The sequence below is a fragment of the Sycon ciliatum genome, chromosome 7 (assembly GCF_964019385.1).
Source record: "Sycon ciliatum chromosome 7, ocSycCili1.1, whole genome shotgun sequence".
Lineage (NCBI taxonomy): Eukaryota > Metazoa > Porifera > Calcarea > Leucosolenida > Sycettidae > Sycon > Sycon ciliatum.
The window spans coordinates 19,600,095-19,626,956 of record NC_088649.1 but is presented as its reverse complement, the minus strand read 5'-3'; the positions used below and the strand labels follow the sequence as shown (position 1 = coordinate 19,626,956).

The 26,862-nt window shown below is 47.3% G+C and overlaps 1 protein-coding gene across 1 annotated transcript; it reads right to left on the bottom strand.

The window, feature by feature from the left end:
• Positions 1 to 1,954: 1,954 nt before the first annotated feature.
• Positions 1,955 to 26,288, bottom strand: LOC135821677 (uncharacterized). Its single transcript, XM_065334675.1, has 11 exons — positions 26,049 to 26,288; positions 25,843 to 25,920; positions 19,711 to 19,789; positions 15,715 to 16,005; positions 14,795 to 15,082; positions 12,345 to 12,662; positions 11,323 to 11,415; positions 10,466 to 10,831; positions 5,057 to 5,389; positions 3,525 to 3,598; positions 1,955 to 2,371 (listed from the first exon to the last, which is right to left on the bottom strand). The coding sequence occupies exons 1-10, from the start codon at positions 26,286 to 26,288 to the stop codon at positions 3,549 to 3,551; spliced, it is 2,136 nt and encodes a 711-aa protein (XP_065190747.1). The 3' UTR covers positions 1,955 to 2,371; positions 3,525 to 3,548.
• Positions 26,289 to 26,862: the final 574 nt, after the last annotated feature.

Genomic DNA, 26,862 nt, shown 5'->3' with positions numbered 1-26,862 from the left:
ATCAGCTTTCAAGGGCGTCCAGCACTCACTGCCGTACAGCAAAATGGACAAGACACAGGCCACGTATAGCTTTCGCTTACTGACTAATGACAGCGAGCGATCCGACAAGACTGGAAGAAGAGCTCCAAAGGCTTTGGAAGCCTCAGCTATGCGGCGACTGACGTCAGTAGAGGAGCGGGCATCCGGTGTCACGACGGACCCCAGATAAATGAAGGATGGAACGTGCTCCACAGTATCACCGTTGACGTTCATATCGGCTCTATCAGGCATGTTGACTTGGCTACCTGCCACGAGAAATTTCGTTTTAGCAGCGTTGACGCAGAGGCCAAAGGAAGAGGCAACCGTGCAGAATGTTTCAAGGCACTTCTCAGCACCAGGGCGGTCTTCAGCGAGCAAGACCGCGTCATCTGCGTACTCAATGTCGTTGATGATTGCGGCAGTAGACTGGCGAGCGGGCTTTGAGAAAAGGTTGCCATTGATGCTAAATTGGATGGGGATGCCAGGTGGATGGTCGCTGTCCTGCATCATTTGTGCCCACCGCTCAAGCACAACACCGAAGTACAGATTAAAAAGTACTGGGGCCATCACACAGCCTTGACGGAGGCCATTGTTGACCGCAAACGGCTCGGTAGTGCTGGCACCGACGCGCACAGCTGCCTGCATGCTCTCGTGGAACGATTGGATTAGATTGAGGAGCCCTTCAGGAATGCCTAGCCTCCCCAATGCTAGACACACACACACACACACACACACACACACACTGCTACTTCTACTACTGTAGCTTGGTTGCCACAAGGGCCACACCACTCCGAAAGCAGTCATTGTCAGGAGCAGAAACGGAGATGACGACTCGGGTCACTCTGTCGATGGAACTGACGGTTGCAGCAAAAACAGCGAACACCATACGACGCTCTATCAGACTCGGTTGCTCGATGGGCACGGTCGCACTTTAGACGTCTGAAACCAGGCACTGACTTGAATTGCCGATTGTATGTCACACACAACACACAAGAGAGAAGCTGGGACGCTGAGCAGAATAGGTGATGCCGGCGCAGACGCTTCCGATGGTTCCAGGGGCAAACGATGATTTACACGCCAGCCACCACGAGAGTGAAACCACCTCCTGCATGTACCACACTGCACAGCACCACGCTGATCCTGGATGGGGAGACTTCGCTCTGCGCTACACTTGTGTCTTGCTTTGTCACCTGGCCGACGAAACGAACGGTGGCAGATAGGACGGTCCACCCGTTGAGATTGGTCATGGGAAGGACCGCCGAGGCTCGGCCCAACGGCAGACACCCGCCAGGCAGATCGATCCTGAGAAATCCCATACCAAGCCAGATGTTCAATGCCGATGTGCCGAAGATCAGCCGAAATCACATCCCTCCAGCGACGACGGGGACTACACGCAGGCCGAGGCGACGGTAGGAAGCCAAACAACAGCTGCTTGGGCACACGAACATCCGGCATGCTGGCCACATGGCCAAGCCATTCCAGCCTCCGCTTCCGAAGCCGGGAGCACACACACACACACACACACACACACACTCACTCACACGCATACCACTTGACCACTTGACGCCCATCACCAGAGGCACACACACACACACACACACACACACACACACACACACACACACACACACACGCACGTGCACGAGTACACAGCGCGCACACACACACCACACACACACACACACACACACACACACACACACACACACACACACACACACACACACACACACACACACACACACACACACACACACACCATGTACCATGTACACACACACACACCATTTGCCATTTACCATGTACAGACAAACACACACGCGCGCACACACACACTCACATGCACACACACACGCCTGAACCATGCCTTGTGCGCGACTACACCCATTGCAAGAAGAACAAGGGGTAGCTGCAGCTGCTGTACAGTGACAGAATCTCTCTTTCAGCAACATTCACAGAAAAAATCGAAATGAAACAAATCGATTCGAGCAAGAAACACAGCTGAAAGATTGTGCAACACTGGGAAGTAGTTGAGTATTCTCCTGCAGAGATCTCAAACGCACGGGTACACCCATGGTAGAAGAAGCACAGATAACTGCAAGTGTACTGAATGTACACTCTCTTGTATAGTCACATTCACAGACAAAATCTGGATGGGACAAAGAGAGACGTAAAGCCGTTAATGGAACAAATCGAGACTTGCACGATTGGCTCAATGACACCACGGCATTGTGAAGACCATGGCAGGAACAGAATTGACGGGAATAGGGTTGGCCTTTCCTGTAGTTTTATTCCGTCGGTCGGTGACGTCTGTTGTTGCGAGCGCTGTGACATCTACCATTTCCCTGTTGTCCTGTTTGCAGGAAAAAGGATGGAAATTGCACATTTCCTTGTCAGGTACACATCTACCTCTGCTATGCATACCCCGAAGTTAGTTACGGACACTTCGGTATACTGGGCACCCTTTGGGCGAGTTCCAGTAGAAATATTGTTCAACATTCGGATAGCAACGACAGGTCCCGCACTGGGCTGAGGGTGGGGGGAGGAGGTAAATCCTGTTCAACACTTGGATGGCAATGAAAGGTCCCGCACTGGAGTTGAAATGCGTGTCCAGGACTAGGGTGCCAGTATTGTTTGGGACCTGATGCAGATGTTAATGGAAATTCCAACATGTATAATTTCCCATGCGTATCAGGTGTGTACAGGCCAGTTAAACGTTGACTGGTGGGGTCACAAAAACTAGCGCTCAATACCGTCACACAAACTAAAAATATGTTTCGATTTTTTGGGCATGCATGAACCTTGAACACAGCGCAGCGCGTACAATTAACAGTTGTGAACAAAGTGCATATGCGTGCCAATATTACTGTGAATACAGCGCAGATACGTGCCATTGGTTTAACACAGCGTATCCCCGTGTCAGTTGTGAACACAGCGTGCACATGCGTCATACACAGCGCATACGCGTGACAGCTGTGAACACAGCGTGATTTTACACGGCAGTTGTGAACACGCTCAAGTAGACCATGGTAGACCACAGGCACTTCTCTGCAGCACTGTACGTCATGGTCTGTGCTGCTGTCACCATGGCGCCCATATTTTCTCACGTTTTGCTTTCCATTGAATTTCGTAGTCGATTTAACCAGAGAGAAATTTTGCCACAGGCTGGAGAGCTTCTGGTCAGCATACAGATGCATGTAGCATATTCAGGTGAGGCCATACAAAGCAAACCACTTCATGTTACCTTTTCAATGATGCACTGATAGCTCTGACCCAAGAAAAAGGCGAACATCGCATGCTTATTTAAGGACAGTTCTGGCCAGAGAAATCCACCCTAATGAATACAATAGCGCCATGTTCGAGTGCACAGGCCAGTGTGTGTAGTACAAGGGCTGCGTAGCGCTATTTTCTTCATGAGTTTGAATTCCTTTGGCCAGAACTGTATTAGCGTTATAATTTGTTCAAGAACAACTCAATCACACAGTACTAATAGCTGATCAACGTACCGGAGGAGCTCTGTCACGGTGAGCTCAAATGCATTCATTGTAGCTGTTCAGGGATTGACCCGACGAGCACAATTCTGTTGAGCACCAAAGCAAACAGATTACATCCAATCGGCAATTTGTTACTATGATGATCTCTCACAGGCAGAGACAACAAAATAAATAATGTCACTGGGGCTTAGCAGGCCTGCCGGAACCGGTCTGGTTGGGTCATTGGCCAGGTTATCACTGGACCATTTGTTGGCCACCGGCAAATGTTTCCTACTGTGGAGGACGTGTGTACCCGCCATATCACACACAACCTGTATAAAAGGCCGTAAAACTACCGGACCAATCAAAGACTGCTTCCGGCGGTACTGCATAGTGATCAATTTCCTAGGAGATAAGAATGCCATTGTACGGTAACTCCTGTAGCTAAAGACCACCGTGACTAGCGACCAGCCTGGTACTACAGACCACTTTGCCGGGCACGGACGGGTTCACAATCATTATGGTTGTGCAGTACAAACCTCTACCAAGGACCACCTGCCACTAAAGACCACCTGCCACTAAAGACCACCTGCCACTAAAGACCACCTGCCACTAAAGACCACCTGCCACTAAAGACCACCTGCCACTAAAGACCACCTGCCACTAAAGACCACCTGCCATTAAAGACCACCTGCCACTAAAGACCACCTGCCACTAAAGACCACCTGCCACTGAAGACCACCTGCCACTAAAGACCACCTGCCACTAAAGACCGCTTTCTCTGGCCCCAGGGGGTGGTCGCTAGTTACAGGTTTCACTGTACTTAGAAGTAGGAGACACTCTTGAACATTTTTGAGGCATAGTGATTTTGAGGTTTCTTAGATTACTGATGAAGCAGGTTAGCCGGGGTGCATCGACCGGATTCCGGATGAAGCACTGCTTCTGAGCTGGAGAAACCCACTTCAATGCCTGGTCAGGGTGTACGCTGTGGTCATGAGGAGTGGTTTCGCATCTCATTGACCTGCATCGCGTGTTTTGTATACTTGCGGATTCTCACCGCTGAATTGGTGCATTCTGATGCTAGTAATGAACAAGTATGCACAAGAGTAGAATTATAAGCTCCCAAGAGTGTGCAACTCTGCAAACCGGGTCTCCGACAGCAAGAACTCACATCACATTCTCTCAGTTACTTTTCATACTGCTTACAAATGAAGGATAGCGTGCGCGCAATCCGAATATCTGTCATGAAAATGCTGGGGATATGCATTCGCGCAGTGAAATTCTGATCTAGGCGACATGCTCCCGAGCCAACACTGGGGTTTACTCGTAGGATTGACATGCACTGCAGCAATGACTCAGGTATGATGAGTTTATGTAACATGCCCCCCCCCCCCCCCCCCACCCGAGGCAACAGGGTGGGGGAGGGGGGGGGGGGATTCCCCGCAGGATTGACATGCACTGCAGCAGTGACTCAGGTATGACGAGTTTATGTAACATCCCCCCCCCCCCCGAGGCAAACAGGGGGATTCCCCGCAGGATTGAAATGCATTGGAGTAGTGACTTACTGATGCATACAGGACTGTACGTCGCCTGTTGGCTGACAGAAATGTATTGGACCTGCGTTGCCGACAAAATCTTGGCAATCTGGATGCTGCTGTATTGTTGCGACCACACTGGGACGTAAAACGGAGGACCTGCGACGCCGAGCTGTGGCATGGCGTTTGAAAACAGGCCCGGGATGAAGAAGGGGTCATCGGTCGCTTGCGGCATTGACATATTCATGGCTGGGCAGAACTCCTGGATCATCCACAGGTTAGCGGCGGATACGGCCGGTGCTGACTTCATTGCCACGCGAGTGTTCCACGGCCGGTACCTGACTACTCTGTTTGTCCAATCAGCTGTCAACAACATTGCAGAACGGAGAGGGTTATGAGCATGGTGCATTTATTGCGCTCCACCTTTCTTTAAACCATGTTACCGCTACAGGGGTGCGCCATTCAGCCATGGGACAAAATGCTTTTAAAAACAGGGCAAATTGCTAGCTCCACAATGCTATGGTCCTGGAGACCATACCAGCTGGCCAGGTAGGACTGTACACAAAAGAAATGATCAAACCTAGAAACGGTTATGAAGTTGATTGTTCCAACTAGGAACACACGCTTCTTGCCGAACTTGACACTCGACTGACTCACGACTGCCATCCGGAGCACACGAGGAGCACGTCGCACCTTCCACTCGGCAAACCTGTGCCAAGTTCGGCAAGAAGCGTGTGTTCCTAGTTGGAACAATCCACTTCATGACTATTACCGCCGAAGTCGCAACTTCTAAGCTAGAAACGGTTATTTATACTACGCAGTATTTACTTTTCTAATTGTCTGCGTGTCGTATATATGTAGGACTCAGTGACCAGTCAAGGCCCCGTGACCAATCACGGTCCCCGTGACCAGTCAAACAGTCACAAACCCCCCATGACCAGTCACAAATTAGTTTACCAGTCACAAACCCCCCATGACCAGTCACAAATCACCATACATGTACATGTGTAAAGTACACAGTTCGTGACTGCTCGCAGGGTGCTTCGTACTGCAGGATTTGTTGTGGAAACTATAATTCCCTATGAGCGGTCACAGAATGCAGTTGTGACCACTATAATTCCATGCGAACAGTTACATGCGGAATGTACAGTTGTGACCACTCTTTCTCTGTGAGTAGTCACAGGCAGAATATAGGTATTTCTGTATTACAAGAGAGATTGGAGGCTTTGTCACAACTCTGAGTTTCACGTATTACTACGATCGTCAGGCAACTGATGGCTCCTAAACGGGCAGCCTGAACATAAGAGGGAGCAAAGTGGGAAATTCTGAGGGGTATCATAGGCGACGGGTATCATAGTGCAAGAGTCAGGTGCAGGCGTGAAGTTTCCAAGTCTTCAGACTTGGGGCTATGCAGCAGCAGTTCCAGCGTGAATGACATAGAATAGAGCTGGGGACCACACATGCCCACACCATTACACAGACATACACCCACACTCTCTCCCTTTTCTCACATACACTCACACGTGCACACACACACACACACACACACACACACACACGCACACACTCATTCTCTAAATCTCTCTCTCTCTCACACACACACGCACATATGTCATTCATTCTCTACATCACACACACACACACCTGGCCTGGTGTACAGCTGCCAAATGCTTAGCCACTCCGCCCCCGAGACAGGGAGAGAGTAGAAGAGAGAGTTTGAGACACACACACACACATCCACACACACACACACACACACACACACACACACACACACACACACACACACACACACACACACACACACACAAATAGGCAGCGGGACTACCAGCTAGATTCACGTGACCTTGCGGACAAAGTTACGGAGGTAGAACTTGTTTTCACGACGACACTTGGACACACGTACTTCTGTATTATTATTTTATCTCTTTTCGACCAATCCACAAGCCAAGAAGAGATGCGTAGACAGAAGAACTGTACTCTTGGTGATACTGATCGCAAACATGATTAATTCCTCCAGGCCATTGAGCACCCAATTCTAAACCTTATCTAAGCAAAGCAGCATGCCAGTTCAAGAATATCTCGTCAGACATACATATCGATACATGTCTGGTGCACTCTCACTAACAAGCAGGCATCGCAGGCTACATTCGCACCAGCAATCAAAAGAAGTTGAAGTGAGTGAATATTTCTATAAAATTAATAATTGGAAGACAAATGAAGGTGTGGAGGATCGCCCAAAAACACTGACAAGGAGACAGTAAACGGTACACAGTACTCGTATGCATGTACATGTACTTATACACGTTATAGCAGCACAACGAGAAAGACCATGATGCATAATGTTGCATCAATAACTTTTACAGAGTTATTTTGGGAGTAGAAATGAAGATGTGTTCGAAGCAGTAAACTGCGTAAGCACTACGTTGAGCCACAATATTGAAATACAGTTTCCTGCAGTCAAAACAAGACACTCACACTTCTCTGGTCTAGTTCGCCATTCTTATCGATAAACATGACTTGATTTAATTTCTTACGATGGTCCTTGAGAATGGATTAATGATGTCTTGAATAGATGTCTTCCTGAACGACTTCAACTGAGAGGCAGTTTCAGCTTCAACAAGCTGGACATTGTTTTTCTGTGGAGTCTTCCACAAGAAAGACAGAGCTACTACACACACGAAGGTGCTTGATGTACTCAGTACCTTCTTGGAAATGAACATATTTTCATTTCCATCTTCATTATATTTTCGTCTCTGCATCGTCGACGATGTCCACTTCTGACTCCGTAATCTTGTCACCCATCCTCTCCAAAAACACAAATCGAGTGCTGTTTGCATGCTGGATCAGTTGAAGTCAGTCTCTGCTCTAGCAAGATCGGCATGCAAAAATTACATGACTGAAAATATTCCGAAATAGCTTTTCTGAACGACGAAGTTTGTTCTTCAAATATGATGAATAGCACAACCTACTAGCCAGAACGTCCTCTCAAAAGAGATTCTATCTGAAGCCTGCAAGATTTTCGACCACCCTTCGTTTTGGAGAGGAGCCCACACACACCAGACTCGAGCTACAAGTACAAGTAAACTACGCGGAGATCGAGAGTTGATCGAAATCTTTCTTGATCACTTCTGAAACCTGTGAAGGAAAAAAGTATGCTGAACGCGTGAATGCCTACAGTTGAGTCGTAATATTTTGACGTGGATCCTGTGACCGTTCACAGAGAAAGTCGCGGCAGTTTGTGACTGGTCATCGGGATTCAAACTGGTGTGTGACTTTATGACTGCTCTTCGAGGATTTGTGACTGTTTGATTGGTCACGGGGATCGTGATCGGTCATCGAGACGTGACTGCTCACTGAGTCCTACATATATATATATATACGTCATTATTGGATGGGCTCATTTTCAATGACGTGTATATACGACATTAGCGGTAAAAGGGTTAAAGGCATAGATTTGAGCTATGGTGGTTTCATCTATATTCCGTATTTTCCGGCAGGACGGGAGCACACGCAATGGAGCACAAGACGCACCCAGATTTTGTCACCAAGTACAGACCTCTACCATGTACACCACCATTCATTTGTCCATCGTAGAACTAAATTTTGTGAAGCAAATGACGAATCCTTGGGGTTTTAAGTGCGGCATACACTCCGGAAAATACAGTATAGGTGAGGTATTGTTGGTATGGGGGGGGGGGGGGGGATGTTCATGGTTCGGTCATGAACGCTCTCACTATGAACACTTCAGGGCAGTGAATCATGTTACTGCAACACCGCATGGTCATGGTGTTTTGAATACGTGAAATCATACTGGTTGTCAAGTCAACATTATGCATACTGATGTTCAAGTCCACATATCCATACTGATATTCAAGTCCACATATCCATACTGATTCTCAAGTCAACATATCCATACTGATTCTCAAGTCAACATGTCCCATACTGATGTTCAAGTCAACATGTCCAAACTCATGTTCAAGTCAACATATCCATGAACCCCAAGGAACTACGGGCAACTACTGCAGAACAATATCCTCACGTTGAGCTGTGCCTGCACTGCAACGTGTCTGGGCCTGTGCTTTCGGCCCACGGTGTTCACACGGAGGTGGGATAGGAAACGGAAAAAGTCTGTTGAGACGTGGCACATGGGCATGTTCATGGTTGGAGGCATATTTACGGGGTGAACGCTCATACGAGCTTTTCGATCTTCAAAAAACGTAGTTATCCGATTGATACTAACGTAGTCGTGTGATTAGAGTCCTCTCCTGAATAGTCCTCTATCGTGACTAGTGCCCCAGTGTCTAGGAGTCAGGGAAAAAAGAAAGCCCTCTCTTGAGTAGCGCTCCAGGCTCTGCTTTTCTTTGCCTACTTTCTTTTTATGCGGGATGATGTCATTGTACCAGTATTGAAGAGAGAGAGAGAGAGTACTTTCTCTTTGACAGTACCCTGTCTTGAATAGTACCCTCACTTGAATAAAGCCCTCTCTTGAAAATAGTCAACTTCGCTTATAACGTCACTTGGCGGGGCATCAAAAAGGTGTCCTTATTCGCGAAGTGTCGTTATACCCGAAGTCGCATTATATGTATTACAGTGGTATGGGACTTTGCTCTGGGCATGGAAATTCTGTTGTTATTCGCGAATTGTCGTTATATCCGCAGTCGTTATTAGCGAGGTTAACTGTAGTACCCTCTCTTGACTAGTCTCTTGAATAGCACCCTCTCTTGAATAGCACCCTCTCTTGAATAGCACCCTCTCTTGAATAGCACCCTCTCTTGAATAGCACCCTCTCTTGAATAGCACCCTCTCTTGACTAGTCTCTTGAATAGCACCCTCTCTTGAATAGTGCCCCATCTGTGATGGACATTGAAAATATAGTGCCCCGTGGCTACAAGGCGGGCGATACGGTACTTTTCGAATATCGGCTATAATCGCGACGTCACTATCAGTGAGGTGGGCACGTGAGTTTTTACACTCAACAGTTACTATTTCCATACATCTTCACATCTTAACAATACAGAAATAGTAAATCACTCGAATTATCAGGCAAGGCCCATCTTCAGGAGTGATTGTTTGTAGAGTGTTGTGAAAATGTACGGATATGGTGGATGGCCATCAATGGAGTCTTAGCATTTTGAGAAAGTTATTATTGTTATCAGAAAACAAGTCTCCCAGAACTAACCATTCACACATCGGCCGCCAAAGAACAACAGCCCTGCACTGACGCTTATTCCACACCGTGTGTTGTCCTATCAACATCTACTGCACTGGCAAAACAAACCCAACCTCATAAATATAATAGTGTTGCCGGACGCTACGCAGCCCTAACACTACACATACTGGTCTGGGCTCTCGAACGCTGTGCTATTTTGTTCATGGGATTGGGTTTCTCATGGCTAGCACTGTATCAAGAAATATTCACAGCTGCTGTGGACTGACCTTCGCAGATTACATCGGCCGCTGGGTCACCGGTGACGGGACTGGTGATATGTGGAGCGCTGAGGGCCTCTCTGCCAAGGCTGTACAGGGATTTAGTGCCGGTGTTGTTGAGCCAGACGGACATATGATCGTGATAGCCGGCCACGACTAGCTGGCTGACGAAGCGATGGAACGCAGGTGCAGCCGAGCTGTGCAGGGGTAGCTGTGTTGCAATGCTACTGTACCACCGGTCACACCAGACCTGGGCCGGATGCCACGGGTAGCGGCCGTTCTGGGCGCATTGCAGTGGCGTGGTGTCGGTGGGCTTACAGAACCCAGTGCTGGGTGCAACCCATGTAGTTTTACTCAAAAAACCAGCAACAGCACCTATGTTTCAGTGAGAACAAAAAAAAACAGCAGATAGAAAATAGAGTAAAACCCATCATGGCGTCCACTCGGATAAGGTCACCACCTGTCCTAGAAGACCACTGCTGCCAGGCCCAATGGATGCTATTTCCAGTCAAATGGCACTGGTAACAGAGACAACACTTTGAAGGTCCCCTGAGCAGTCGTCTTACGACGGGTTTCACTGCAATCGAGGGTAGACCCCTCGCACTCCCCTCACGCTCTTATTTTCTCGAGTGCTAGTTACCACGCTTGAAAATGCGACGGACAAGGTATACACAGAGCATGAATGGCATCACCCATGACTTCGATTCTTCCCCTCCCTCCAATTTAAGCCCCACCCTTATGCCCTTTTCATCAGACAAAACTTCCTAGATAAGTTTCTAATTGCTTTTGAAGGATAATGAAGCCAAACCAAACCAAACCAAACCAAATTGAACCAGGACACCGTCTCATAATTTCCCCAAACTTACGTTTTTCACATCGCTCGCCAAGCCAACCAGATAGACACCTGCATGCAGGCGCACTGGGTACGGATGTGTCCATGAATCCGTTATCGCACAACACTGAAGTAAAGACAAGCAGGCAACAGAGAAAAGAACGAAGACACTGTTGGCGTTTGTAACATAGAAATAGCGGGCACAAGTTATGCGATCGAGTCCACCAACTGAACCAGACTTTGAACAGTGAGACGTTGTTATGAAAAAAATTCCTTACCTCACCATCTGAGTTCTTAATACACAGTTGTCATGGTGATGTTCTGTCTGTATCTTACATGACAACCAACATGCGCTATCTCCGAATAGTCTTCCCAAGTGCATGCTTGACTTTTTGTCGGCTATTCTTCAAACACACATACCAGAGTCGCTCTACTAAAACCTCAACAGTCTCTTCACTGCAGTGGTGGCTAATGTTTTCGGGTCACATCAAGGTGAAAACAGCAAACCAGTACCCTGACGTGTAAATGGCTGCAATGCAGTCGGCGCGTAATTAGAAAGGTTCAGCTCTTACAACAGAGAACGGACCAAGGAACTGCAGGTTACGTTATAATGTCCACTAACACCACTAGCTACTAAACAGTCAGCTCATGCGATAACATCGCACGACACTGACCAATGTGTGTCGAGTCGTGTGCCGTGCAATCACGTGCAGTATCGTGGAATGTCGTGCAATGTTATTGCATGAGCTGATTGTTTAGTAACTGGTGGTATTAGTGGACAGTATAGCGTAACCTGCAGTTCCTTGGTCCGTTTTCTCTTCTATAAATCAATCCTTGGCTCTCCATTCGAGTCTGTTCATCTCTTAATGTCTCTTGTGTTATTCTTCGACAACCTCGACCTCAGTCTTGAGTATCTGTGCACGTGAGGGCAGACATTGCAACAGTATTATGATTTTTTTTCTTATTTATTTGCAGTGCCAATGGCCCGACAGCTGGAGCAGAGTACTTGTTCATCGCCGAGAAACTTTCAAAGCACGCTGCTCAAAGAGGGCTTACCAAAGCAAAGCGACCGGTAAAGCTTCCCTGGACGGGCATCGGTAAATATTGGTGTGCCTGTGGCTGTGAGGATGACAACTCGAGGGTTGGCTGCTGAGCTGGCAATGTAATACGGGCCAGTCGAGTCGCGTGCGATCGATGTTAACTCGCTGCTCAGAGCGTCACGCCAATGAAGAAGTTCTTGCTCGCTACCAAGCTGGTAACCAATGGCGGTGCAATGGCGCACCGCGTCCTGGTAGGAAGTGTGCGATACGTCGCGTCTCGCAATGGATGACCGGCTGAGCTTGCCCAAAGTCGCTGGCAAGTAAATCCATGGCTCTATCAATTGCAGTCACAGAAACACACAAGAAGAATACATAGCAAATGTGAGTATCCAATATCTTACCCATTTATTTAAACAACATCAGCTGGCACGTCAAAAGACGACCAAATATCACTTGGAATGCAGGGTGACAGCCAAACATGGCAGAATAGAATACACAAAGAAGAGAGGAGAGAGAGAGAAAACCTATTTAAAACCTATTTCTTGAGGTGCTTCATGATCTCCCACGGTTCTGGTGAAAAAATGTTCTCTCCTTAAGAAGTGTCCTTGTGATTATCCAGTCTCCACTGAAGTTACCACCCGAGTAGAGACAGACAAATCATTTCTTCAAGTAAAAAAAGTATAATAAAATCTCAATGTTTCTTTCAAACCACATAGACCTAGTTTCTTCGGACAGCTTTTATGGATACTCATTCAGTGAGCATGATGAAACGGGAAAAAGTCCGAAGAAAATGTTTATCGACACCACCAGAAATTGGGGCAAGCAATGCTCCCAATACCAGAGCTATGACATAGCTGTCATCCCAGCAGAAAACGTTCAACATTTTCTTCAGACTGTGAAGCTCACAACTGTATTGAAATTCCATTAGAGAAGTTGATGCTAATTTCCATTGACAAAGGGTCACCCAGGATGCAGCTCACTGATTTCGTCTGACCTTCACAAAACCTATGTCATGTACTGGAAAACCGGAAAGTTTAACGGCCAAAAAGTATAACGTTTTTTTTTGTAATTTTGGCATGAGAATGCGCCGAAAGTTTAATTAACGATGGCGACTGGCCACCCACTGTCTGTGCATCTTTACACAGACATCTAAAACCGGGTTCGCGATAACGTGTCTTCAAACACCAATAAAAAATTGGTCGTTAAAACGTTAGACTTTGTGACTCATAAGACTTCCCGGTTTTACAGTATTCGTAATCCTTGTTTGACAGTATCTTTGGGATGGTTTACGGTTTACAATTAGATACCAGGAGTATAGCCAGAAGGAAAGGGAAGGAGGGGGGGGGGGGAGGGGTGATCTGACCCAAATTGTTGTGATTTTACAGCCATTTTTATTCCGCCTTCTTATACACTGCTACTACACCATGTGTGCTTATCATGCATATTATAAAGGTGGCGATTTCTTTCTGAAAGGGGGCGGTCAAACGGTGAAGGAGGGCACAGCACCCCGCTACGTTGCATTGGTGAGAACCTTGGTGCTCAAGGTCCTGGCGGCACTCATCGTGTTTACTACACGTGGCTTGATTGGGTCACGGAGTCCGCCAGCCTGTGACTCTGTGACCCGATCAGGGCCCTGTGAGCACAGTCACAGCGCTCCGCAGCTGGTCACGCAGTCGCAAACCGAATAACCAGTCACAGTTTCCACTATGCTCCTCATTACTACAGTAAGACCTGTCAAGGCGACCACCTGTCCAAGAAGACCACTGTAACCAGGATCCAAGGATACTATTTCCAGTCAAATGACCCTGGATAAGGAGACCACCTGGTAACAGAGACCACATTTTGAAGGTCCCTTGAGCGGTCGTCTTAGACAGGTGTCACTGTACTTCAAAAGTATACCAGCAGTAGCTTATGGAACTCAAAACACACTGCTTTGATGTTACACAGCGAATTTTTCTTTGATGTTACACAGCGAATTTTGCTTTGATGTTACACAGCGAATTTTGCTTTGATGTTACACAGCGAATTTTGCTTTGATGTTTGAAAGCAAAAGCTACACTGTGGAATGGCTAATTTTAGCAGATTATCACCGTTTTCTGAATTTGGACCAATCCTCGATCAACATTTTAGCGATCCAAGTTTCACTGCTTAAAAAGAAGGATGGTCATGCAGTACTGTACTGTTCACGCAAAATTTCAACCGGCATCGCAAAATTTAACGAAAACACTCCTTTCTCTAAAATCGGTAGTATATCACCCTGGCTAAAATTAGCCGTTTGCTGTCATTATATTGGTCAATATCATGCGTATGTTAACCTTCGGCATATCAATGTGCTTCTGAGATTGTCACTAATATCATTAATTACATTCTTGTTGTACTAGGGAATTCCCAACAGGCCACGGCGCCTTTTCACAGGGAACCCGGGGCTGAAAGAAAACCGAAAGCAATGTTATCTTGAGTGCTTACTCGGCGGGCAGACGGCCAGGTTGAGGCAGCGACTTTGTTGCTCATGCGTGGTGCGGGCGGAAATGCAGTGCTTTTTCCCGTTATCTGCCGGGCTCAGGTTACGGAACGTGAAGGACAGATCCTCTCCGCCGGCCACCTCCTGTACTCCAACGCTGGCCCGGCAGGTAGGACTGGGCAGGTCCAGGGACAGTTCTGGACCCCGTGCGGTGCAGTGGAACTGGACATCCATGCCAATGTCCGTACAGTTCTCCCAGTCGGCATAGTTTGTCACCCGGCAGTTCAGGATATCTGAGGGAGTAGATATTTAACAGTAGAAATATAAAACCCGAGCAAACGCGGCACACACATACACGCGTACGCAGATGCACAGATGCGCGCGCATACAGACACAGTTGCACACGCGTACACAGATGTACGCATGCACGCACATGCACACACGTGCACGCACACACACACAATCCAAAACATGCACGCGAATGTTCCCCATCAGCAGGAGATGCGACTAATGAAAGCTCCAGTCACACACAGCTCGGAAAGCGTGGAAGGCACATGTGGCAACTAATTTTTCTCTTTTCCAAACTGCGGGCAAAGGGAATCGCAAAAAGTTTGTGCCGTGTTATGCATAGTAATCATTGCCTCTCCACGCGGTGAACTTGCTCGTAGGTACTTTTGCGACATTGAAACACTGGCGTTTGAATGTCTTAGCTGTCAGATCACCCCCCAGAACATGAAAAAAGCAATTCCAACTTCTCCAGATGCGCTCTCTGGCTGACCTCATCACATAAGCAAGAGCACTCCAGATTGTACATACTGACAAAGACAATTCCCCCGATACAGCGCCGAAAACCGTAACATGCCGAATGCCTCTGCTTACCTGTTATGTACATATAACATCGAAAGACAGAAAAAAAGGTACTCACTCGGTATGCACGCCCGGACTTGGAAGCAAGCCTTCGCGTACGAACGGGGAGTACTGGCAGCCACACAGTGTGTCAGCTGGTTATCTGCAAGGCTGACGTTTTGAAAGATGAACGGCACGTTCTGTCCGCCGGGAACAGTGACTATGTTGAACGTGGTCTGGCGTGCAGGCGAGACGCTGATGTCCGCGAGCCCGTTAGGAGATCCCCGTACACTGCAAACGTACAGAGCATCTTCACCTATGTACGTGCACTCTCTGGGAGGGTTCTGAACGCATTTCACTGTCAAATCAGCTGAGAAAAGTAGACATCATGCACGCAAAGAACACACACACACACAAGCACACACAAGCACACACAAGCACACACAAGCTCACACATACACACACACAAACACATACACACACACAAAACAAACACATGCACACACACACACACACACACACACACACACACACGCGCACACACAGCTATATACATCATCTGAAGGAAGGTCTGATGTCATTAATTGTCTGCAGCAAAATTAATGTTGCGCAACATGTACCAGACCCAACACACTCTCCCAAAAATTCACAAGCACAGACAAGCACACAAAGACACACACACGCGTTCTCGTGTGCTCTTTGAGCGACTGAGCACATGATAATGACGTAGCCGGCTGAAGTTTGAATCGTCTCAAACAGATTTGAGCGTTCTGCGATGAAGGAGAGTGGAATGGCGTTGATGGGACGAACTTGCTTGCATATCAGGCTTGGAGACGACTTTGCTGTGTTACCGCGCCTGATTTGTGGCGGCTGGATAATGGAGATTGGTACCCTGGCGTTGCTCTCGTCAAGAGCTTTCCAATGAGCCCTTGATTGTGAAAATCAAGTGAAGGACACCAAAGTTATGACATGGTAAAGTTGAAAATCGTACTGACATTTTGTAATTCTGGTGCGTACTGTGCTAGTAATCCGTCCATAAAGGGTTAAACTGGGATACCTCTTCTATTCGCTCACTGCCTACTTGAATGCACCCCAGATCACCACCGCCCTCCGGCGCTGCCATTGACTTGGTCTTGGAAGCATTGATCTGCATGCCTAGTCTTGTTGCACTCGTATCCACGCCCTCGGTCAGGTCCATCAGCTCTTCTACAGACGATGCGATTAGATCTATATCATCCGCAAAACGTAGGTTGGTCACGCACATGCCGCCGATACATACTGACCCATCAAACTCCTCCAAAGCGTCAGACATGATGTACTCCAGGAATACGTTGAACAGACAAGGCGAGAGTAAACAGCCCTGCCTGACACCCACTGACGTGGTGAACCAGTCGGTGATAGTGGATCCAACAACGATGGCAGCTTCAGTAGTAGCGTAAAGCGCTTCAATCAGGTCCACAATTCTTGCTTCGATGCCATGCGCTCTCATAATCTTGAATAGCGCTTTGTGCCAAACCCTATCAAAGGCCTTACGGAAATCGATGAAGCAATGATACACAGCCTGCTGATGGTCACGGTACTTTTCAATTAACATTCTGAGGTTGAAGATTTGCTCTACTGTGCTTCTTCCCTTCCGGAACCCTGCTTGCTCGTCCGCCAGCAAACCCTCCACTTGCGGCTGCAGGCGCTTCAGCAAGATCCTCAGTAGCACTTTGCTCGGATGACTGATGAGGCTCTCTCTCTCTCTCTCTCTCTCTCTCGCAACATTTCTTGCTCTCATTCACAAAACGTCTCACCTATAACGTTTCTAGGGCTGAACAAACGAAGCAATTGCCTTGGCGGTGCCCATATCCTCTCCAAGGCCTAACAAACGTGGAGCTAAAAAACTCCCAACCGCTCTGCTCCGCAGTCTTACTGAAAGAAGATACAAAAACCATTCGGGTACGAATCCTTCTCCTGGCCATACGTTTACGGCGTCGAAGGTTTCTTCCCACACCAAAGCACTCTGGACCGCACAGATACGTTGTCAAGGCTAATGTGCCGGGCATCACAGAGGGAGAAGAAAGCTACACACTGTACATCCTAGTGAGTGCTACGTCACTGCGTACGCATGTCACTATTCGAAATGTGATGTCTGCATATGGCAGTTGCACTGCTGGCATTGCATGCTCCTGCCACCACAACGTCATTGTAGCATTGCTGCTGACCCGCAGCTACTGTGAGATACTAGGGCAAGACCTGCCATCCGCAGAGTCAGCGAAAACAGGAAAGGGGTCTGAGACCACTGAGCGATGGACGTACATGTTACGCCTGCATGCCTGGCCGGCGAAACCAGTCATGGATGCCACTGTGGAGCGTGCGTCGACAAACCGACAGCAAGAGGACGGGAAATTCCAGTGCAGCCTCTACTAAGCTCGAGCTCATAGACATGAGAGCTATCACTGAGACCGATCTGGAGAACTTGCACGATACTATGAAAGAAGTTATGCCAAACTGCCCCCTCCTCACTGCACTGTCTGAAAGGGTGAATACCCAACATGTCCCGATAAAGTACAGCGGCCTGTTCCATGCTGTTCAACTCTAGCCACCAACTGATTCCAGAAGGTATTGACTATGAGAGCCTGCCTTGGACAACTGAGGCGGAAGAGCAGCCGAAAGAGGATCCTGGACCAGCTAGTGGCAACAGGAACCCTTGTCAGCCACGTCAGCGTACTGACACTGGCAACAAAATTCATTGATTTTTGCCTTTGTTATGGGGGTCAATCCTGGACGTGCCGCACCGAATCGCGCAAGCGAGCGACAAGCCTTAAATCCGTGTATTGTACTTTGTGCATTCCGTGCACCAGACCAACTCAGTAATCGCATGCCCTCTCAACTTTTCGAGCGTGTATGTGATATTTCATCTATTTGTGATAATGACCCCAGAAGCGTCCAGCAAACCGCTTTAAGAATCATCCGCAGGGTACGTGTAATCACACTGATCATTAAACTGCAATGAGCGTAACGGTGGTGGAGATGTCAGAACGGGTCTGAGAGATATGCCGGTTGTAGTATACAGTCAGCCATTTTAATAATCCATCACTTTAGAAACCAGCACCCTCGGTAAACCAGCACAACTTTCAGCAACCAAAATGTCCTTTTCATGCACACTGAAGGAGTGAATCAGCTTTTGTGGTGAAGCTAGTTGAGGAGCCGAGGATTTAAATTAAAAATGAGAGGAACAGAAGTTTACAAGTTATCCGTTTTGTCCAACAGAAACGATTATAAGCAGGATAACGGTGAATCAAAATGTGCCACACGTGATGCAGCTAAGCATCAGGCCGTTGAATGTCACTATCCCATAAGTCAGTTTTGTGTTAATTGTTGCACCTTTTAACTCACCATTATCCTGCTTATAATCGTTAGTTTTGGCGAAGACGGATAAGTTGCAAACCTCTCTTTTTTCTAATTATCATGAAGCACCCTCCTTGTTGCAGCGGAGTGTCTGTGGCACAAATCATGCCGGATTTTAAAGTCACCATTGTACATGATTATGACTGCAGGCTCTGAGACTTTAATAGAATTGTGTGCACATACGTATGTTGGTACGGATAGGATTGTTTATACGAGTAGCATGTTGGTCAAGAGGGTGTGATCTTTATAGGCACGACATGTTAGTACATAAATGTTACATGTATGGGTCTGGTACGTTTTGCTGTGTAGGTATCGTGAGCAATGGGCAGCAATTCAACAGAAACCCTAGTCACAAACACAGCCAAAACCCATCATGGCACTGCTTCCTAACTACACTCATACCTCGGTTATCCGGACCCCCGGAGTTACAGGTACTTGGGTCTTGCGGGCAGCCTTAAGCTGAGTTTCTGTGGAAATATTAGTACCTTTCTGTCGCTTTTTTGTGTGGAAATACTGACGTCATAATGCCTGCGGCCTTTCCCCATCAAAACGTATGTGGTGAAAACTACACGATTCGGAGCTGCATACATTTTAAAGTCACAGCCAGTGATGGTTCCGAACCGCCCGGAAAAACAAGGTATGAGTATAATCATAAATTCCCGCTCACTGGTTAAGTACCTACCTGTGGCGGGTAAGGGAGCAATAGCGGACCAAACCAATATGGCCACCAGCACTAGGCTGAACGTATGGATTTGCGAAACCTGAAATGGCAAAAACGAGAAGAAGCCAAGAACACAAACATGGTGTCCTTGCTGTATCTAACACCATGGGGCACTCAACACACCCCATTCCATCCCCATTTTGCCCATTTACAATGCCTGATCGCAACGTCAACGCCGAGACCTCAGTTTTACATTGCATACATGAAGCACTGTGCTTGTACGTCAAGAGTCCAAAAACAAGAGCATGCAACTGCGATCTCTTTTCTATGGGCCAGATGCGCGGCGCGCTGCCTTCATTACATCATTCAGCTGCAGTCAGCGCACAACGGAAAATCAAACGCTGCACATTCCCTTTCGTTTGAAATAAACTTTTGTACGGAACTGGAGTACATGCGCCAACATTAAATTTTAGAGATCAAGTAGGTATTGGACCGAGTCGAGCCAAACCGGATGGGCTCGTACGAGAAACTGTGGGTTTGAGTGCATGCTTTCAGAGCGTGATGGAGGTAAGTTACGTAATGAAGGCAGCGCGCCGCGCACTGACCCCCACATCCACAGTTGCATACTCTTGTGTATGCACTCTTGATGTACGTGCTAAAAAGCAGCAGGGCCGTTGGCTCCGGTCATCCCATCGGATTTCAACGTCCACGAGTGTAGTAGTGGTAGGCTATTGCCATGAACTGCCCACTAGTGTCTGTTCATTATCAACTGCTCTTCCTGCTCTGTGGAGATCACCGTATTTCCGGAGTATGAGCTGCACTTTAAGGTTAAACACGAGTGATTCAGAACGGATCCACGAAAATATGTTTTCGTACAAACGTGAAATACTAGAATACTGATATTTTACAACTCCCTGTCTTGACTCTCCCTACCCGCGCACCTACTGCGAAAAAGTTCAGAAGTTGTGCGCAACCTTACGATTTACAAATCTTCCTTAGCTTTTTTCGGTAAAAAATATTCGTCACGGCACTACGAATTTTCGTTGTGCGCAACCTCTCTATTACTAGTAGCTTACGGACTGATCGTACGAGGGTAACGGGGTTTATGGATGGGCACATTCGGTGCTCAATGCCGACGGCAGGAGTTGACAGGCTCTGGCGTGGTAGAGCCGGTCAATGTACAGACTCACTACTATCGCAGTGTCCGGCGCCGAAGAACGGAGCGCCAAAGAACGGAGAGCCGGAGAACGGAGCGCCAAAGAACGGAGCGCCGAAGAACGGAGCGCCGAAGAGCGAACAGCCTAGAATTTCACCAAGCGCTGTTGTAAGCACGGGACTCCACCAGGCATACACTGTAGTACAATAATTATACATGAAAACCTGTGACTACCGACTATCCCTTCGTGCCAGCAAAAGAGGTCTTTAGTAGCAGGTGGTCTTTAATTGGAGCTTTGCACCGCGTGACCATATATGGATCCCATTATATGATATGTATGTCAAAATGCAGCTAATACCATTCCCCGGGACTGGCGCAATGTCATTCTTATTTCAGGTCAAACAACACTTGGAGAGAAAGACGGAGAGATGGATAAAGACAGAGAGAGTGAAGATTAATTTTTTGCAGACTTCAAATTCAGCTGCTACTTCTGAAGCCAGGAGTCAAACGTTCCCTGGGGAAGTTTCGTTTTGCGCTGGGCTTCAAATTTGTTCATGCGATCAATCGTACCGACTGTCCTTGTTGTGACTCCTCGATTGCTTGAACGCGATCCTTCAGCAGCAGGACCTTGTGGTGCTGCTTTGTTTCTGGATTCCTTTATGCCAGCGTCGATCCGCCTGTATGACTGGGGTGACAGAGCCGCCCAGTCTTCGTTTCTCCTCCGAGTAGTAATATCGATCAGACAGCGCTTTCGATGCGCTCTCCAAGACGTTTCCTATCATGTTTATTCTTGACAGCGCTTGAAATTTTGACAGGTGTAGTGCAGTCCACACCGACTCCATGGTCAAAATTACCTGCGTTCATTTGTTCAGCTGTAGTATCGAAAGATTCCTTACAGGACCATGGAAAATCAGCAAAATTTCAAGAAGGCTCTTCGAGAGAATGAAGTTGAAGACACCACTGCAGCTGTACATATGGTTGATAAATATGGTGGTAAAGACACACCTGGCAATATGGCGGTAAACACACGCCAAGAAGAAGATTGCCTGATGAGTCCAGCGGGGACGAAACGTACGTCGCAATCGAGCTATGTCGTTGCTGTGTCATCGTCTATGTGCCATGCGCTACTTGATGTACCAGCCTGCTATGCCGGATACCGCCAGCCATGCATCGACCAGGCGCCAGGCGCGAACTGATGGTGGTGGTGGTGAGAAGGAGAGCTCTGTGCCAGAACTTTGCAGCCTAGAGAGCGTGTGTGGGCAGGCGTGTGTTTACCGCCATATTGCTAGGTGTGTCTTTACCACCATATTTATCAACCATAAGGCTTTTCGAGCAACATTTGATTTCCCACATCGCGGTCGCTAGTTACGGGTCAAAACTCATCTTTGGGACAAGAAAAGGCGGTCGCTGGTCGCGTTAGTTACAGGTTTTACTGTATATGAAAATAAGAAAGGTCTAGGCTACGAGGCAGCGAGGTTGACCCATCTCCCAAGTACTTCGGCGACCGTTCAACAGTAACGTAATACCGGTACACACACACACTCACTTGACTAGGCCGTAAGCGTCGACTGTCGACTTCTCCGTAGTCGGGTGTTGCACTGCTGCGGAAGCAGCGCCTGTTCCGGCTTCGCCAAAGATGTTGTTACCGCTGTGGCCCAGTGTGGGGCTGGTCATGATTCTAAATGAACTACTAGCACATTCTACGTCAAATTTGAGTTGCGCTGTGGATACTGGCGATGTACTCAGTCTTTGAGCGGTGCACTAGAGGAGCTCAGTTCGCGAAATACTCATACTCACTGTAACGCAGGAAAAAGGAATTAGTTGGACGCACGTGTATTCCTGACCGAACCGAAGAGCATGCACCGCTGATTCGAAAATATTGAATTTCTATACTCGCCAAACACGAGCAAGGAAGGGAGACAAACATTGCTCAGTCGATGGGCTACCAGCTACAAAGGAAGAACTAAGACCTAGCTTAGGTTCCAGATAATGAGTCCTTGAAGGATTCTAGCAAACCTTACTGGACAGCGCGCTGCAGCAGTGCAGGGCGCGACCCAAATCCAAAGGCCGCCAAGAGGTGTGAACTGGGTCTACCAGAGAAGCTCTACATCATCAGCAAAGGCGGGCAGGGCAACACCTGAACACTACCACGACTACAAGATTTTAGACTCTACTGAGTACTGAGTCTGTGACTAGCGTTAGCAGTGGTTAGGACTGGTATCAAATATCGCCGCGACACCAAGCGCCTGCTAGTGTTAGATGTACAGACTGTCAGTCAGTCGTGGCCAAAGAAATCCAACCCACGTGCCAAAAGCAGCGCCATGGCTCATGCGGCCTGTTTTGAGGATATGGCCATCATTTTTTATAGCTATGTTTCGCATCGTCCGCACGCATACGTTTTGATTTTTTTCGGAAAAAAAAATTCGAACATGCACAATGAGTGTACGATCGTGCGAGTCATCAGTGTGGACAGGTTGCATACGGCGAAGCTGGGATTCAGAAATGGCCTCTAGCCTAGGCCAGCGTTGGTAAATCGTTTGTTCGGCATCTGGGAGCAATATTCTATGAGCTTACACCAGACCGCATTGATCGCCTAAGCTGAGAGGATGCGTTGTTCCGGAGCTCTTTGCACCGCTGCTGAAGTCTGAGTACAATATTCCAGCGAAGCACCATGACCAGCGGTTGCCTCCTCTGTCCAAAGTGAATATTTACTCATGCTGATAACCCAGATGTTGTGCTTCGATGTACGATTTTTCTTTCGAATGTACACCATGCACGAGCTATTGTGCTATGTACAGTGCATACACATCGATGATGATCATGATGAGCCTTTTTATTATTTTGCAACTTTTTATTTTTTTCCACCTCTCGCATATGATTCTGGAAGTTGAACTGACACGAAACATAGATATAAAAAAGGATGGCCTAATGCATGATGAATAGAATCTGATGTCATTGAAGTGGAAACGTTGCGTGGCTTTTGACTCGCGGTACGGATTTCTTTGGCCAAGACTGGAGAACGCCGTCAGTACCGTTGATCAGTGTCATGCAATGATTAATGTTATCGCATGAGCTAGTTGTCCACTAAACACAGGACAATGATAGTGTAGCGTAACTTGTAGTTCCTTGGTCGTTGTAGTTTCCTATTAACTAAGTTTTACATTCCAATTTCTCAACCTGAAGCCTCAGCTCTAGATTTCGGATCGGCTCAAGATTTGTGACCATACTCGTACTCAGAAGGCGAATACCCCCCCCCCCCCCCCCTTTCCTCGCTCCTCGCACACTCAAATTCAAAATGATAAAAATGCCTATTTTGTGTCCCGTTGATACTGTCGCTAGTAGGCTCACTACTCAGTCTGTCGCCCCTCGCTTCTCTTGGTACTATCCATCTCACCATACGATGAATCAAGGCCCTTTCTGGTTCGATCATTTAATTTATCTCGCAAGTGATCTCACGATCTGAACGCATCCTATCCGAACGATTCTGTTCAAATCGGGGGTAACGTACAAGTGCATACCGGTACCTCCCTATTCCTGCAGTGACCAGTCAATCTTAGGTTTATACGACCTCCTGATCGGGACTAGACCATCCTGGCTGTGAACCGACTTCTGATACCGATACATCACACCAGTATTCTACATCCTAGCTATGAATTTCCTACACTTCGCTAAGATCAGAAGGGATCTACCGGTATATTGAACAAGAAGATGTTCTTTTGTTCTTTTTCACGTTTCACGCGTAGCGACGAACTCGGCCATTTTGAAAATAGCTTGAACTGTCCGCATCTCCACTCTGGCCCAAGAGCGAAGTGTGGAGAGGTCCACAGTTCAACTTATTTTTCACTTTTAATCGACGTCATTGTTTTCCATCCCTATCGGACTTTGAGAGGTGCACAGATGACGACACGCGACGTGGGAAAGCACAGGCCCTCAGCGCAGTGAGTACGTTTCCTACACCTTGGCACACATTTTCTGTCACTACTGGAGGAACGTTTGTGTATCCCGTTGTACTTGTACACTAAGTCTTGTACTTGTTTTTTTTTTTTTTTTTTTTTTTTTTTTTTTTTTACTAACCCACCATTTTTTTTTTATACTAAAAATGTTTGGCACCTATGATCAGGGGATGGCCCACGCAGTCTTGTACTTGTACATGATTGTACTTTACATCAAGTTTTTTTTAACGCAAGTTCACACATGCGCGTTCGCTATTGGATTATACATGTACTATCGCGTTAAGAAAATATTATGGTAGGTAGGTTCGCACCTGCCCTGCCTCTACACGAACGAGCATCAAAATGGTTACAGGCAAGATACTCCTCACAGTGGCTCCCATCTGACAACTGCACAAGCGAGACGGAAGGTCAAACGCGCAGGCTATGCATTGTATGATTGACCAACAAAGTGTTGTGTGCAGTAGCGTCACCAAATGGCCGATAATGAGACACGCTCGTCTTGTGCATTTGTTGCCCCTCGCTTGCTTAGCTAACCGACTCAAGACATGCAGGACTAATTCAGAAAAAAACATCTAAAAGGGACGGTAACTAAAACTCAAATACCAACACCGTACCTAAAGCAGGTGTACATGGCCCTTGGCAGATTCCAGTAGTGTTAGAAAAATTGGTAGATTCTGCTCGAAACGCAATGAAATTGGCAGAACCACACAAACCGTAGTATGGCAGGTACTTCATAATAAACTCTGCTCCACTTTCTTATCTACATAGCAAACATGCATGAAGCATACTTCTACCAGAAAAATTACCAAATTCACCCAACCTATCTACCGTCACTATCCGCCAAGGTCTAGGTTTAGTCTTTAGATGTACATTTCCGCCTGGAGTTAGGCGGTGAAGCATATGTGCTGGATTTGATAATTACGTGAAAGAACCCCTTTGCTCTGTGCCTTGGTATCGTCACACACACACACACACACACACACACACACACACACACACACACACACACACACACACACACACACACACAAAACTGGAGCTTACCATTTTTGTTCCCAGGCGAGAAGGTGAACACAGGATAGACGATGTCAGCATAAAAATAACGTTCACCTGGATAGACTTCTGCAGCAAGGGTATCACACGTAGGTTTGTCACTGTTAGATGGCATTACACTGAGACGGAAGACTTGGCGTCACTGTTAGATGGCATTACACTGAGACGGAAGACTTGGCGTCAGGTTCAAAACTTACCGTACAGCCCAGTGTTTCTATCCCTTCACAACTAACTCTCAGGAGTAATGAGCGTAGTTCAGTCAGCGGAACAACTACATGGACAGGATTGCAACTGTTATTTATAGAACAAAATGGCGGACCACCGGGAATAAGGCGAATCCGTACAACAGTAGAAGCAGTGAAGCCCTTCATCTGCGTGTCACGTAACTGAGTTGGGCTAACGATATCCCACCGTGCGACAGCCCCGTGGATAGGCATTTCCCTAATCGGTCCGATTTTTTCGGCTCATCGGGTTTTCCATCGGCTAAGAAAATGTCCGAATTCGGCGATATTATGAGCCCCAAAGTCAGAATTCGGCTCAAAGTGGTACTTGAAACCACCTCTCGCAGTATACACTGTACATGTACATATACATGTACATCATACTACATGGACATGGACGCTGCAGAGGCACTAAAACATCGGTTTTCGGCGGATTCAGTGCGAGAATATACCTTATTCGGCCCAATTATCGGCGATTTCTTGACAGCCATTGTTTTCGGCGTCTTTTCCTGCTGGCCGTTTTCCGAAATGCCTAAAGTCGCAGTCATCTTTCGCGGTATAATAGCTAAAGAAATTGTATCCGCATGCTGGTGAGGCACCAATACATCGATTTTCGGCGAATTCAGTGCGAATTTTTCGGCTGGCCGATTTGGGAAAAGCCTACTCCACTCATTGCGACTTCCATTCTTTATTGTATTTCTTTTTTTTCATTTCTAACTATTCTTACGGGTTGTCTTCGCTTTCATAATATTGGCCAGAACTGCCCGTTTGACTTGCGAGGTAAAAAAAT